Source organism: Phaethon lepturus, unplaced genomic scaffold (genome assembly GCF_000687285.1).
Source record: "Phaethon lepturus isolate BGI_N335 unplaced genomic scaffold, ASM68728v1 scaffold11020, whole genome shotgun sequence".
Classification (NCBI taxonomy): Eukaryota; Metazoa; Chordata; class Aves; order Phaethontiformes; family Phaethontidae; genus Phaethon; species Phaethon lepturus.
The window spans coordinates 18,547-34,542 of NW_010514080.1; the positions used below are offsets into that span (position 1 = coordinate 18,547).

General features: G+C 34.8%; 1 protein-coding gene across 1 annotated transcript in view; it reads right to left on the reverse strand.

Moving 5' to 3' along the window:
* Window positions 1-15,996, reverse strand: part of LOC104624574 (low-density lipoprotein receptor-related protein 1B) — a gene marked incomplete at both ends in the record, with an annotated part of 148,825 nt that overhangs the window by 18,226 nt on the left and 114,603 nt on the right. Inside the window, 3 exons of the mRNA XM_010291978.1 lie at window positions 2,420-2,548; window positions 8,118-8,243; window positions 8,716-8,908. Of these exons, the coding sequence (XP_010290280.1) occupies window positions 2,420-2,548; window positions 8,118-8,243; window positions 8,716-8,908 (448 nt within the window). The remainder of the gene's footprint in view (window positions 1-2,419; window positions 2,549-8,117; window positions 8,244-8,715; window positions 8,909-15,996) is intronic.

The following is a 15,996-nucleotide window of genomic DNA, read 5'->3' on the forward strand; positions in this document are numbered from 1 at the left end:
ATGTGCATTAAATGCATTTGTTTAGAGACACTTTTGTCAGGCATGCGACAATGTTTGCATATAGCATCAATAATATATCTATCATACAGAATGAAACATATCAAATTTGCCCTAAATCAAATCAGGAATAAATGGAGAGTAAAATAACAGAAACTATTAGCAGAAAAGTTTCTGTATTTCTGAATATCAATACTGCAAGTGTTGTGCTCAGGTAGGTACACTATTGAAGACTTTATGAATTTTATGTATGTTAATATGTTTGAAAATTCAGGATTTACTAAAGCCCTAACCATTGCAGAAGTCACGCCACAATAATAAATAAATAATGTTCATTGCGTTAGTTAATCAATAATAATGAGTTGAGCATCCTGTACTTCATCAGATTCAGAAAACAACATAATGTATACGACTTAGCGCATGAAAGAACCACAGTTTTTCCTGCTTTTTCCAATGGGTAGCAAAACGTTCAGGTATGGTTAATTCAAATTAGGCAAAATGTATACTGTCACACTGCAAATTAAGTTAATGTCCTTCATAAAATTATGTGTCAAATCTGTGGAAAGACAAATTGTTGGATCTTGCATTTGTATTTTTTCAGTACTGTAGAATAAATTATGAACTAGTTTTAGCAGGTCAGTAAACCTCAAACCTATTCTGATGTATAAGGCAACTTCTCTGGAATGACAAGAAATAATATTTTGAGATCACTCACCAGCTACAGCTATCTTATTTTTTCTCAGATGACTTTCTAATCCTTCAACCTACTCTCCTCTCCTAACAAAGTAAAATAAACTATCTAACAAAGTAAAAGAAATTATATGAAATCTTAATCTTTCTTCCATGAACTGTGAATGAAATAAATTACTAGAATAGTAGAAACAGAGAGGTTTAATCCATATAAAAATATAGTTGACTGGGTTTTTTGGTGGTGGTGGTTTTGGTTTTTTAAGTTTTTTTTTTTTTTAATTGCTTCTTATGCCTAAGCGAGATGCACACATAAGTACAAGTATGTCAACACATATTTAGTAAGAAAACCTAAGAAGGAATTCACAGCCAGAAATCATTTACTTTTCAGTGATTTGAAGCTGGGCCTTCCTCACCCCCACCTAGAAGTCTTGTATATTCCAGATTCTTATTTTCTTGTCTGATGTCTGTTTTTTAGATTCAAGCAAACAAGCCTCCTTAGTTATCTACAGCTAGATGATCTGACAGAATGTTACTGTTAGATTTACATAACACAATCAGAGCAATTACCACATAAAAGCCTGAGAGCTAACAGGGCACAAATTGAAGATGAAAGACGAAAAAAAGAAATCACATGGTTTCAGTTACTATACTGAGATTGTTGGTGTTAATTTTTGTAAGGAAAAAGAAAAAAGAAGGTAGCTATTCCATTTCTTTTTTTGGCTATTATTACAGTATCAACCTTGGAGCTGGCCTCAGTGATCCTTATGGGTCCTTCCAACTTGAGATGTTCTAGGATTGTACAATTCTGTTAAAGTGACAAAGGTGAACTCCAGGAATTGAAGCATTTTCATAAAAATATAGAGGTGGCAGGCATAAGCATAAATGGGTGGTTTTGAAATTACATAACATTGTTCATACGAGAAACAGAAGAGATACCAAGGCTGTGATATGAATATACAGAACCAAGATAAAGGCTAAGAGTTACAGGCACGCAGGTAACAAGGAGATTTCACTTAACAGGCATGATACACGAATTCACTAAGGTGATCCAGTGATTTAAGAAAATTATTTGAACAGTTTTAGACACCTGCAGCAGGCAAACTCAGTTGGACACAAAAAACCTGGAAGTGATTCAGTTACTGATTATTGGGGGGGCGGGGAAGAGAAGGATAGAACCCCTTGGGAAAAATATGAAAGTGAAGAGCAGACACACTTGTGTCTAACTTGTTGCAAGATGCAGACTGAATGATGGGGAAAATAATGATATTATAAACTTAACCAGAAAATGGAATGGAAAGACTTCTATTACACATTTTTGTGTTTTATAATACTTATATTTTGGTGTTTTCTAGTCACAATCAGAGAAAATTTTATTAAATAAAAAACCTTAATCAAAATTGCTAAATTAAAGCTGCAAATACTATTTTTTTTTGTCTTTGGAATAGCAGCTAGCTGTGGCTTTCCTTATTTTTGTTTTACAAACAGAAATATGAGAACATTTGAGATACGTTTTTAAAATATAAGTCAGCTAATACATGAAGTTTGCAAGGAAAATATATTCAGGTATAAGTAATTCTATCCATATAATATCAACATTTTTTTAATGTGCAAGTTGGCGTTTTCTTCTTGGCATCTTGGCAAGCAGTTGGTATGAATAACTAAAAAAGTCACAAAGGAACCAATATAAGTACATATAACAAAATGTGAAGGTGAAACATCTGGAAATACTTACCACAGTAGAACAGTTTCTCATCAGACTTGTCCTTACAATGAGCTATACCATCACAAGTCAGCTCATAATCAATACATTCGCCATTTCCACATTCAAACTCAGAATAAATGTTGCAAGTAGAATTTTTAGCTAAAAATAAAACATATTAATATGTAATTTTAATAGCTTTTACGTGCTTGGTGAAAATGAGAAAAATGCTGGCTGTGTTTAAAACATCTCCTATACAGTTTTTGAAAACCTAAGTACAAAAAACCCCCACCATGGCATCAGAACTTAAAAGCTTTTAGAGAGTGGTGCCCTGCAAGACCGCTATACTTTTCTGTAAATTTGTTCATATTTTGCAGGGCTGAGGACAGATATCTAAAGAACAAAGAATTTTCAGAAATTGTACGTTGGGGTGAATTCCAAGCCAAGGTAAGAGAGAGACTGTAAAAGAAAAATACATAGCCAGATATCCATGAAGGAACGTATAGTGAAGCAACTTAAAGGCAGCAATACTGATAAGATGATGACCTTGTAACTTCTACGCCCAGCCGTCCTCTACCTACACATGCCTCTCCACAACCCCAAGCTTGTATGCAACCATCGTAACAGACGCTCAGAAAACAACTCTTCAACATAGCACAACCGACAGCAAGAAGTAAACACTTACTACGTAGGAGTTAATTTGAACTCTCAACTCTTGTTTTGTGGCACTGTGCAGCTGCTCAGTGTGTACACAAGTACCAGCATCACTGTGCTACATCCACTGTTGAAGATACAGCCTAACACCCAATGAAGAAAACCTGCTGTTTGTACTTATTTCTTTTCAGTCACAAAAAAAATCACTGGTAGACATGTAATTTTTTTGTGTTCTTGCCTTCTCAGAGTGGATGTCTTATCTATTATTTTAGATGAGAATAAGATGTGCATTTAAAATTTTGACTCCAGCTTTCTTTTACGTGTAGATTTTCTATTAGTTCAATTAGAAATTAAAAAAGTATCACAAAATTTACACAAAGCAATTTGGTCTTGAACTTCCTGAATAGTACATTTATTTCATGTGTATGGTTCTAAGCAAAATATCAAACTCAAGAAGAAGAATAAGGAAACGATAATTAATTGCTATGCTTTTTCTCTTGTTTCCACTATAATTACTTCAGCACAAATTGAGGAAGAACTGATGTCTGCTATATGCAAAAGTCAAGCCAATATAAATTGAAAACATTTCTTGAGTCAAACATGAAAAAAAATATAAAAGTGCTGAAAATATAGATTCTGGACAAGGTGAGATCTGAGCTTCAATATGATTTATACAGTTCTTTAAATGTTAATCAACTTTATTGCAGCATATTTTTTTCTCTCTTTTTTTTTTTTTCCATCTATTTTTAGCACTGTGAGAACTTAGATCTTAGGAAAAGTCATTCTCAATTACATTGGTAGTTCATCTAGTTCAGCATCTTAGACCACAATCTTTAGAGACGGACGGGGGAAAAAAAAAATCAAAATGTATGTATAGTGTAATCTACCCTCAGTTGAAGTCTAACTGAAAAGTCTTGTAGAGATTGCTTCAAACCACAACTTCCAGAGCCAAAGCATTTTAATGCCTTTCAAAACTGTATATTTGATTAGAAACAAATAGTCTGGGTACTCTTATTATCCATATAATTATTCCATCCTTCTTTGAATTTTACTGAAGCTTTGTCTCAAGAATCTTGACTGACAGTAAGTTACATAGTCTAATTACATTTCGAAAGGACAGTTAATTCCTTCTATCAGTTGGAATTGCTTTTATTGAGTATCCCTTTCAACTGTTATGAAGAAAGAAACTTTTGATCTCACAGCTGAACTATGAAGTCTGCCTTGTTTCCATCATCCTTCCTATGCTAGTCAACCCCAATGTTTAATATATTTTTTTTTTTTTTTGGACCAACAACTCAGATCAACTTTTCCTGCAAACATTCTACAAAATAATTTAGAAGATGGGATCTTACATCATGGTCTAGATGAGGATTTAAGCCCTCTTTTACCTAATAGCAATTTTAAGATTTGTGATGCATTTGGAAAATATAAACACCATATATTTTTATAAAATAAATTATCAGCTCTATGAATTTATCTGCTGAACCTCTTTTACTTCCACTGCTGATCACTGCCTCAAAAAGGTAAAGAAACAGGTGAGAAAAAGTGCTTTAATTAAGGTTCAACTGCAGTAACTCCTCTGATATAGCCCTAGACAGACCCAATGGATGCATATAGATACTTTTGTCTATCTCAGTAGTAATTATGATATATATTTAAAAATCATAAATATGAATAAGAAAGTAGTATCTTACTACCATAAAAGCAGTTATGTTGTTCATCTTGGTTGTTTGGGTTTTTTAAACCTCTTGGGGATACCAGCAGCCATCTTTCTCTCCCACCTCCAAATAAAGTAGGACTTTTATTGCATTCATGCAACAAGTTTAAATTATTGCATGAAATAAATAGTCCATTACATTTAATGAAGGTAAAATGAGGATCAGTGAAAGATTTGTCTCCTTACTGCTCCAGGCATTAAGAATTCCAACCCTTCTTTGTATTTTGTCTGATTCTGATTATTTTAGGAAATGGAAATGTTTATGACATAAACACCTTAACCAAGCATTGAAAAACGTTTAACCTGCTACAATTGATCCTGTCGTCTTTATCAGCCACTGAGGTTTCTGTCCTGCTCTGAGAAAGTAAAAAAAAAAAACAACCCACTAGGCTCTTGGCAGCCTTGTAATGAAGGAAAAATTCCTTGCCAGATTCAAAGAAGGTGGTGGCAGTTAATTCCACATCCTTAGCAATTCCTGTACTTTACCACACTCTATATCTGGGATAAAGGGATGGGAGAACACTAGCTGAGCAAGTGATGGACCTGACCAACAAGACCAAGTGCAAGCTAGTAGGTAATGGAACTTAAGGAAATTTTATAGGTCCAAGAGGTCTCTTGAATGATCACCATTGTGGGAGGGTGAAATAAGGTGATTATATAAGCCTGGTGATAATATTCCATATGCAGGAAGCAGAAACATTTGGCTCTAGAGGAAAATATCTTTTTGTAAAGTAGTAAGGTCTTAATTAACATCTTCGAACCATTAACAATCAGATACCTGCCCATACAGTCTCAATTGATCACTGGATTATGTTACTAGACTAAAGGTCTGCTACTCTGAAACAGCGTTATAGTTTAAACTGAAATCTTTATTACCGCAAATCATCTGTAAAATTCATTGTATCTCAATTATACTCAAAAACCACTTTGGTAAGAGCTGTAAATGTAATTGGTTGTACACTATTTCACTACTGCACCTTCACTCTAGATCAGCTGTATATTCCCTGTGGTGAATGATAAGAGTTTTAACCCTCATATTTCCATATATTTAATTACAGAACCAGGTCTTTCTGTGAAGTATCAGTGACCTTATAATGCACTGTGTAAGACTCAGTCAACAACTAACAGCATGTATGCATGAGCCAAAGGTAAAGGTCAACGGTGAACTATGAAGTGTATGAAAGTGCAGGTTAAAACTGTAACGATTCACACATTTGTTTGGGACATGTTGGTAGCTACTGTATGGTTATATACTGCTTATATGCACAATTAATGTATGCATCTGGTTTCATTTAATAGCAGTGTTTTAGGAAATTAAGCAAGAGGCAAAGCTATGAATCCAAAATAAACATGGCAAAAGAAATCTTAGGATTAAAATCTTAAGATAAAATAACCAAGCAATTAGCTTGGTGTGGTATAAACCTAATTACAGGCTCCTCACAAAGCTATGTAGCTGAGCTGCCAAGCCTAAGAACCTGATTCTAAAGGACTGGGGTCCAGCCCTAAGGCTGCCTTAACTCCAACCCTAAGGCTGCCTAAACTGCAGAAATACAATTAATTTAATGCTAGTCTAAATCACACTAATACTTAATGGGGTAATTCTACCCTTCCCCTCATCATAACCTTCTGTTCTCAGCAGTTCTAAGCGGCTCTAGTGATCTTGCAGTGTCAAACTGAATAAGCTCTGCCCACTGAACCCACCAAAACTATGTCTAAAACAAAAAAATCCTGATACCCAGTCAAGCAAGTTAGTTAAGTCATCATTCAGTTACACAGCTGTTATTGCTGATGAAAGGCATACGGTGGGAAGGAAAATAAGACTGTCCTTAAGAGAAGCACACTTCTTGTTCTCCTTCAACTGATCATTAAATAACAGTATCCTTTCCTGTTATGAAAACACTATTGACTCAGATGTACCAGGAAAGTCTAATATCATTCTAGCATGAAAAATATCAGTGGCATAAGCTCCATTAGCAGAGGAGTAGGTTTGCAACATAACCAGTACAGGTAGGTTAATGAAGGACTACATCTCTTCATATCCCACACCAACAACTCTGTGTATACGCAGACCATCATTTTAAAAATGACTCTGTATCAGTAGAAGAGAAGCCACTTGTCAGGCCATTCAGGAGCAACAGACTGCCACAGTAAAGCCCGAAGCAGGTAAACTGTCTAAGCTTCTAGCAGGATGGTAAAACTTCCTAAATCATATACAAAACTTAAAAATAATATTTATTGAATGTTATACTGCCTCTCTACTGTTATAACAAAAAAAATTGATTTAGTGAAAGCAGGTGGGTCAAAGCTATGAAACTGAAGCAGCAGAACAGGCATACTTGGCAGATAGATATGGAAGTGGAGAACTTGATTTAAGAGTTGGGATTTCTGCCCCACAGAGGTAAAGGTCCAATAAGCCACCGAAATTTGGAAGGTGTCTCTAACTGTGACAATACAGTGACATTAACAAAGACATAAGGCAACGCACGGTTACCTCCCAGCTTTCCCTCCCTTCCAAAGCCAGCCAGCTGCACTTGTTGAGGGGAGAAGCACAAAGTCATGTTCTACATTATGAATGTGGGTCATCCCTGGGGAAACAGCCCAAAGCTTTCCAGTTAATTCACTCCTGCTAAGGCACAGCATTAGCAAGGAGACAGAGATTTTCTTCAAATTATTAGAAAAGCCGGAAGAGTGCAAAGTAAGTACATATGTCACATCCTTCCAAATTACCAGCACATACTTCCATGTTCAGAAACGTCAATTCTGCAGAGGGACAGTATGATCTAAAGTAGCTGCAATGGATGACCATATATTCTGATCCACTTCTAAACTATGAAAAAATAGTTTTCTTGTATTTTCTTTACCACGTGCTGAGACATATTGGTCCAGAGGAATAATGGGAAGATGCGAGAAGAGAACTTAGAACAGTGTAATACAGAATATTCCCCAACAAAAGCAGTCTCCCAGGAGTCTGCCATCTTAAAGTGATACATTCATGAATTACTAACACACCAATTCTACATGATTAAATACAACAGCTGGTTAAGAAGTTACAATTATTTTATATGTCTAAGGACATGAAATGGAAATATTTGTACTCAACAGAAACAAATTGCAAATAGGAAATTTTCAGTAGAACATAAACTGAAATTTAAGGACAGTGTAAGTATTAATGTCTTTATAACCCCCCGAAAGCCTTTTAATACATAAAATAGTTAAAAGCCTGGTATGTGCTGAATTGCCAGATCAATTTTTACAGTACATAGAAGCAAGAAAATTAATGGCTTGGGCCAACTGTCTTTGCTTATGATAGACAACCGCATCACAGCATAGAAAAGCATTGTGTCAGCTAGTATTACTTACTCATACATCTGTTATCATCTATCAGGATTCTATCCCCTCGACAAGAACAGTTCACTCGTCCGTCAGGAGTCAGAAGGCATAAATCATGACAACCTCCATTCATTTGTGCACAAGGAGATAACTCACCTGAAAAACAAATTATAAAAGATGGACTTTGTTTTATTAAATTTGCTTCAATGGCCAATGTCTTAGAGAGCAAAGATCACCAGATCTCAGATTCACGGGCAATTGATTCAAGTGTTATCAGTCAGATGAAAATGTCAGCAGGCCTCAGATGCTAGCGTACTAAAAATAAACAAATGGAGTTACCTTGAATATAATAATTTTAAAAAACCCACAACATTCAAAACTGCTGATATTTGACAGGAAATCATTTAACTACTGTCAAATGAGCACAATGTCCATAGCAGAAAATGGCCATTCAATAATATTTATTTACTTGGTAATGAGGTTACATCCCACCTTTTCTTAACAGTTCCTACAACAAAAAGAATGTATGAAACACCATGAAATGTTTTAACTTGGTTAAAACGAATAAAAATTATTGAAATGAATGATACTGGAATTACAAAAAAGTGTATCTTGCTTTGTAACTTACAACTGTTAGTATCATTGGCAACAGCAATAATGCCCATCGGCTGATGCGGGATATCAGAACGAAGAACTTTTGTATCTCCTCCTGTATATTTACTGGAACGCAGAATAGCTCTCCTCACTCCATCTGACCAGAAGATATAATCATCATATACAGCCAGGCTGAGAAAGGTACCTGGTCCAGATTTGACAATTACCTAGAATACAGAAGAACAGAAGAGGACCATGAGAAGGAATGTTGTCTCTGAATAAGAAGTTTTAACAGTGCAAACCATAACTCACATCACTTGATAGTTTTAGACAAAACATTTAATTCTTCTATACTTATAGCACCTGGAAAAATGAGATAACAGCACTTAAAATGTGTTAAAAGGATGCCACAAGGGTTAGCTTATAATTTCTTCATACGTTCAAACTTCAAAAATCCAGGAATCTGTTCTTTAAGTGAATGGTTTATCCAAATGTGCTTGTAAAAATACCTGCTCAGCACACTACCTGCTTAACGGCCAGAACAGAACAGAGAAAAACAGGTACTGTAGCACAGCTGAAAGTCTAAAAATTCAGAATCTTTATGAATCAAAGCCAGAAGCATGTTTCGGAACTGAAGAGCATTCACCACTACAATCCCATTAGAAACTTGAACCCAAGACAATAAATGTCTTGTGTTTTCCCATTAAAAAAAAAAACTTTCCTCAGTCACCATGCTAATTATCAGTTTAAAACCTAGAAAGAAAATATGAATTGCAGTTCACTATATGGTAGAGTTTGAATGAAAACTGCAGAAATACAATTAATTTAATCCTAGTCTAAATCACAGCTCCTGTAAAATATGTTCATGTATGTTTTGGGTTTTTTTTTTTATGTATCAGGTTTAAAAATTTAACATGTACAGTTTCTGCTCTTAAGAATGTAACACATTTTTAATCAGTTCTCTAGTTGAAAATTTAATTTTGGCCGAATAGCAGAATTATTGGAAGGGGGTCATTATTTCTCCATTAGATTTTCTGAGATATAATGGAAATAAATAATATCTTGAACATATTTATTGCATTGTATTCTTCTTTGTTTCTCTGGGAAAATTAGTAAGTTGTGTATATATATGAAGTGGGAACCATCATTCTGATCCAGGCTGGCAAAAAAACCCTGTATCTATATACCTGTCTGCTACTAGCATAGGGAAATTGGGATAAAAGCAGAAAAGTAATATTTTTTTTTTTTAATAACCCAACAGAAATCACTTTTTTAAAATCATCAATCCTCAATCTACATCTCTACTTAGGTCACCATGGTTTTCCATCTGCTTTCTGTCCTCTATCCTCTTTCCCAAATGACCTTTTGATAATAATGCGAGTTCATGGAAATCAATTTGAACTACAGAGGATGATTACCTGCATATACACAGCACATCTAATGAATTTGAGCTACTCATGCTGACTGCACACATGCACATAGGCTGCACTGTTCATGCAGAGCCAACTGGTACACTGTTTAGCCTCTTCGTAAGTGGATGCTGTGTATCAGTTTGGTTTTTTAAATGATAGGATGAGAAAGAAGTAGTAATGGTCAATCCCATACTTGATTAGAAAATAAAACAAACAAACAGAAACAAACAACAAAAGTCTTTTTCATCATATAAAGAATTCACCTAATATATAGGACATCCAAATTTAATCTTGTAGAATAAAAAAAAAAATTCCCACTACAGGTATGCCTTGGAGATTAAGATGGTGCCCTAACGCTGCAGTATCCAATACCAAGCAATGCTTCAGTGGCAGTTCGCTCACACCTCTGCCACCTCCCTGCCCAGCGCCAGACAGTGAACAGCCTCCAGCACAGTGCCTTGCAAAATGCCTTTGGGAATGTCCTTGGACTGACTCAGTGCCAAACCACTCCCAAGGACTGTCCAGAAAGAGCATTAGATAGCACCAGCAAAGTTGCGGCATGTGAACATTTCAACAATTTGCTAACATAAATAATTGTATTCCAGTGCACAAGAGCATGCTTTGCCATGTTTAAATTCACTTACACAGATATAGTTTCAAAATTACTTACTAATCAGATAATTATAACAAATTCTGCACCTCTATACACATTACATATTTCTGCATATTTGTAAGAAGGTTTGACTGGCAAATCCTTTTCTCCAGCAAAGACTTTTTCCAGTTATAAATGTCACAGGTGGACAACTTTTCTCTAACCAATCTTTTCTCAAAATTAAATGTATTGAAAGATAGATGGGAACGTATTAGTGGCAAAAAGACCTCTTCTGCAATTGTGCACATTTACTGTAAGACACTTTTCATAATACACTCTTAAAAGCCTGTGTTATTAATATTCAGATACATTTCATAAAAAATAAAAATCAATCACATATGTTTCTGAAAGGTCTGTACGAAATCCTGGCCACACGGATTTTGCAACCCCATATTTGTTCTCCATAATAATGTGAAACTGTCCCAGTTGGAAAGATTTTACTGTCACAACCAATGCCAAGGAAGGCACTACTCTGTTCAGCATTCTGTGTTCTGTAGCACTGTCATAATTTTTCTTAAAAATGTAACAAAGGAATGTAAATTCATTACAGAACGGATCATCGTTTTTCAGCCTTGGGAGATCTGGGATCTAAATGAAGGGTCACAAAAGCTAACATCCAGGAACATTTGTTCACTAATGCTCATAGCATTTCATTCACCAGGGTTTCCTCTATTGTCAACAACATTATCCAAGGACACTGGTTTTATTTTAGCATCCAAAAGAAAGAGTTCCTATTTCTGCCAGCTTTTGGGCAACTTTACAGCCTGTTTCACATTCTAGTTTACAGAATAATGTAGAAAATTACTGATAAGTTTTTATTTTTTATTTTTAAATCTTGATAGCACTCCTGGATGATCAAAAGTAACTGAAAATGAAAGTTGTCTTTAAAAGTCTGTTCATCCTTTGGTTACCTGCCAAATCATGTTTAAGTCCTGAGGATTCAGTGTCTATCAAATATGCTTAGACTATGACCCTACCGAAATCCTCCTTGGGTGGCCTCATCTGGCTGGCCCAGGAGGGGTAAACAGCACAAAAGGGTCTGCCCAGTACTTCCTGCTGCCTTTTTTCTTGCCGATTGCTGGTCTCTAACAAAAATAATGATGGAAGCCAACACAAGCACTTTGCAGATTTATTCCTCTAGGTTATTGATAGTAATCTGGTAAGCTTTGGGTCAAAGACATAAGACAACTGCTGCAGTCTTTCAGGGAATGCATGTACCCAAACACATAACACAGAGAAGAAAGCCAATGCACAATCAGGGATCACCATTCAAACATTAGAAAAATTGTATTTTCAAACAGTAAAAACTCCAAGATAATCAACTTATAGCAACTTGTATATAAAACTGATGGCTGGGTAGCAGCAAATGACCCAAAGCAGTGCTCCCACATATGAGAATACAGGCAAAAACCTCTTTACATATACCATCTGGAAGCACAACACCAACACAAGCATAACGCCCAGTTAATCTGCAATTGTAAAACTGCAGTATATGCTGCCTGTTGTTCAATTATGGTTGCATAAACTGTGCTGGAATTGGAGAGCCATTGTGTTTGCTGAATCAGAGGAAAAAAGGTCACAGTTCCGTAAAAAACTGAGCATCTATGTTACACAGAGTACCAAACATGGAATAACTTTTTAACATGTTCAGATAATACATAGGTAAAGAGAACTAGAATGTGCATGATATAGATCACAATATCACAGAAATTTAACTCCCAAAGGCCACATTCATGCGTTCCCACAAACTGTTGCAGTACTGTATAAATGCTTAAGACCTTTTCTATGAAGGACAGAAACTGCCAAAAAAATACGTTATGCCACTGAAAATCAGCAATAATAATTATGGTCATCAGAAATGTTTTTGGTTACAGAAGCAGGAAATGTGGTACTGAATGAATGTGCGCACTTTGGAAAAAGCAATGCATTGCCATTCTGCATTACAAAGATCTGAACTGAACAGATTTTTTTTTTTTTTTTACACTAATCATCTTTAAACAGCATTTTTTAACAGTATGAATTAAGATGAATCATATAAAGACCCTGTCTTGATGTATTTTATCATAAGTTTAAATTGATACCAAAAGTTGCAACAATATATGTTCAATTTTAAAACATTAAGGAAACTCGAACAAGAAATCTCTATCATCCCTTCCGCCTGAACCAGCGAAGTCAGACACATCCAGTAGGACTTCATGTGCTTTAATACTGAATGATACCGACATTCAGTTGCAGCATGTACTTAGAGCTCTAACAGATGAAAAGTTTTCATTGCTTCCTATGAAGAGATAAGGAGACTGGGGGCTGGGGGAGGAAGTAGCAGGGCAATTTAATTTTAACTATGATATTTATTTTTTTAAGTTCTGATTTTCAAGTTCTCCAGACAGCTTTTTTTTTTTTTTATATCTATATCTGCTCTAAATTTGAGGTATGTGTAGCAGTTTCTCCAGAAAAACTGAAAAAGGAGAGGAGCCAGTCAGGTAGACATGTCAGGTAGACAAGCATTTGTGCCAGAGTACTGTAACTTGAATTATTTACATAAATCTCTTACTATATTGTCAGCAAGAATTAGATTCATAATAATTCTTACCATGACAATGTTTAAATTTTATAGAGATACATTTGTTGTTTTTTAAAGATGAGTGCATATAGTTAATGCATCAGCTTAAAATGAGAGTTGTTTCTAAGTATTTTAACTCTGTGAATGGCTTGTTGATAATACTTCTCTTTCAAAATACTTAATAAATGTGCAGTGCAATTTAATAAGCTTTCAAGAGTTTATAAAAGCTCTTTACTCTTCTAAAGATATCTAAATTTACTTAGAGGCCCGTAACAGAATGACAAAGTTAGTATAGAAAATGACATTTAAAAACATTAAAATTAATAACAATTTAAAGTCAATTAAAGCAGTATCAGTAATCTATAAATAAATAACATTTTAGATGAATAACAGAAAACAGTCTGACAGAAACAACTTATACAGAACACCACAGTAATCTAAAATTAGCTAATATATTTCATTCTTTCAAGTGAGACACAAAATACTATGCCATATTTATTATTCAGTTATGAACAGTGTTTTGAAAAGAGTATAAACAAGGCATCAATAAAAAAAGAGACTATGATACAGGGTAACCAGTTGCACAGCCAGGGGTAAAAATAAAATAATATAAGTCATAACTTTTATGTATTTGATTTAGCAACCTAAAAAAGATACACTTAGATCAGACTCCTTGTTTTGTTTGTTATTGATGTGGTTGCTTTAATAAAAAGCAAAAATACTATCTCTTGCTGGATAAACAAATCTATGAAACCTTGACTTGGAGTATCAAAATTCTGCCCTTCCAACACTGTGGTGTTATTAGGACAAAAACCTTATGTTAACTAGAAAAAAAAAAAAACAATGGGGGTGTGTGGAAGTTAAAGACAGAAGCAGCAAGAAATTTGGTACTGAAGAGGACACTTGAGAGTATACCATTTCCTCATTCCTGTTGCTGTAAAAGAAATTAAAATAATTTCCAGTCTAGTTTTACATTGGGTTTTGTGGAAGAACAGTGACAATCATTGCTATATGCTACTAAAATAATAATGCTTTTTGGTTTTGCTATTAAGTGTCACAATTATCCTCAATAAAAACATTATTTTCGTCATTGTCATATCTTTAATACATGGATTTTCTTTTCCTTTATACCTTCATAATACCTTGACTTGAAATCACATAGCAATGGATACAAAGGGCATATTAGAGTACCACATTTACCAAGAACAGCAAGATGCTGTTTCCATAGAATTGTCCAAGTGAGGTGTAACAAAATTAGAAGTGCTTCCTCCTCAAGAATTAATTTTTGTTTCTCCATGCTAGAAATGAACGTTTAAGACACTGGAAACCAAACTGCAATGCTAAATTTGCAGTGTTGCAGCTGCTACTTAGATTTGCAGTTCAGTTGAATAATATATTAAGCAACTGTTTATAACAGGCCTGCACTTTTCAGTGCCATTCAAATGGGAAGTATACATCTCTCTAAATTATGACTGTATTAACCATGTTCTTTGTAACTGCATGCTTATGAATTACACAATATCTATTTTCAAGATCATAAATGGCAATTACAAACTAATGTTTGATATCAGCTAATGTTACATTTATGTCCGTCCCCTAAAATTTTGTGGGATCCTGAGGTTTTATAAATAATCTTATTCTCCAAAGCTTTAGAGATTACTTTTATCTTTTCATAAGTTACTTCTTTCAGTTGATTTCTACTAGGGTACTAACACTGGACATCAAGATATTTCAGCAAGAAGTCCCAAAACCCAGTGTTGGATCTGTGTCAACCAGCTACCTAGCTCACATGGATTAGAGGATTTTAGCATTAGATATTAGCGTGACTTTACAGAACTACTTAAAGAAGGCACCACATCAATGTCAATGGAGTGAATTCCCTAGAAAAATGAGGAATTAAGCAGGGCGGATATGTCATTCCTCGTATTGCTTCTGAACTTTTTCAGACAAACGTTAATGGGAAACATGGACATTTGGAAAGTTGAGAAACAACGATTCTTTTTGAGCAGATTTGTGAGAGAAAAGAATCAACAACAGAAGCTTCCTGTTGCAACTAATACGTTTATATTGCTGAACAGAGCAAATTAAAAAATCCACCACAACTTCACTTCTAGTACCATTAATTTCCAAGATTATCCACACCATTCTAGCTGCTTTTCAAACACAGAAAGAATGAACTGATTAAAAAGCCTGGAACCTAACAACAAACTATCATAACAGGGGAAACAGGACAGGCAACACATGATGAACTTAAATGTCTAGGTGGTAAACTGTGCATGTTGTGCTAACAATAACAATTTTTACTAGCATTTCTTGTTTCTCTACTATTAATGCTTCTAGTGCTGTTTAACAACATCACAAGGAAGCAGTAGAAACTGATGAAAATTTCTCTATATAGAGTAGGCTCAATTTTATTTTATTTCTAGACAACCATACAAGCTTATTAAAGTATCTACCTACCTAATGTCAACTGGAAAGTTGACATTATTTTCCTTTGGGTTAGTTTTCACATATGATTATTTATTAGTGTATAGAGAATACAGCAATGTCATTCTTCAACTCAGAATCATGTTCAGGACCTGCGTCTTTTTGTAACTGCTCATGTTCAGATCTTAGTGAGAATCTTTCCTAAGACTTTTTAGCACATTCTGACTTTAATGGGGTTAGACATTCTACATTTCCAAGTGTTAA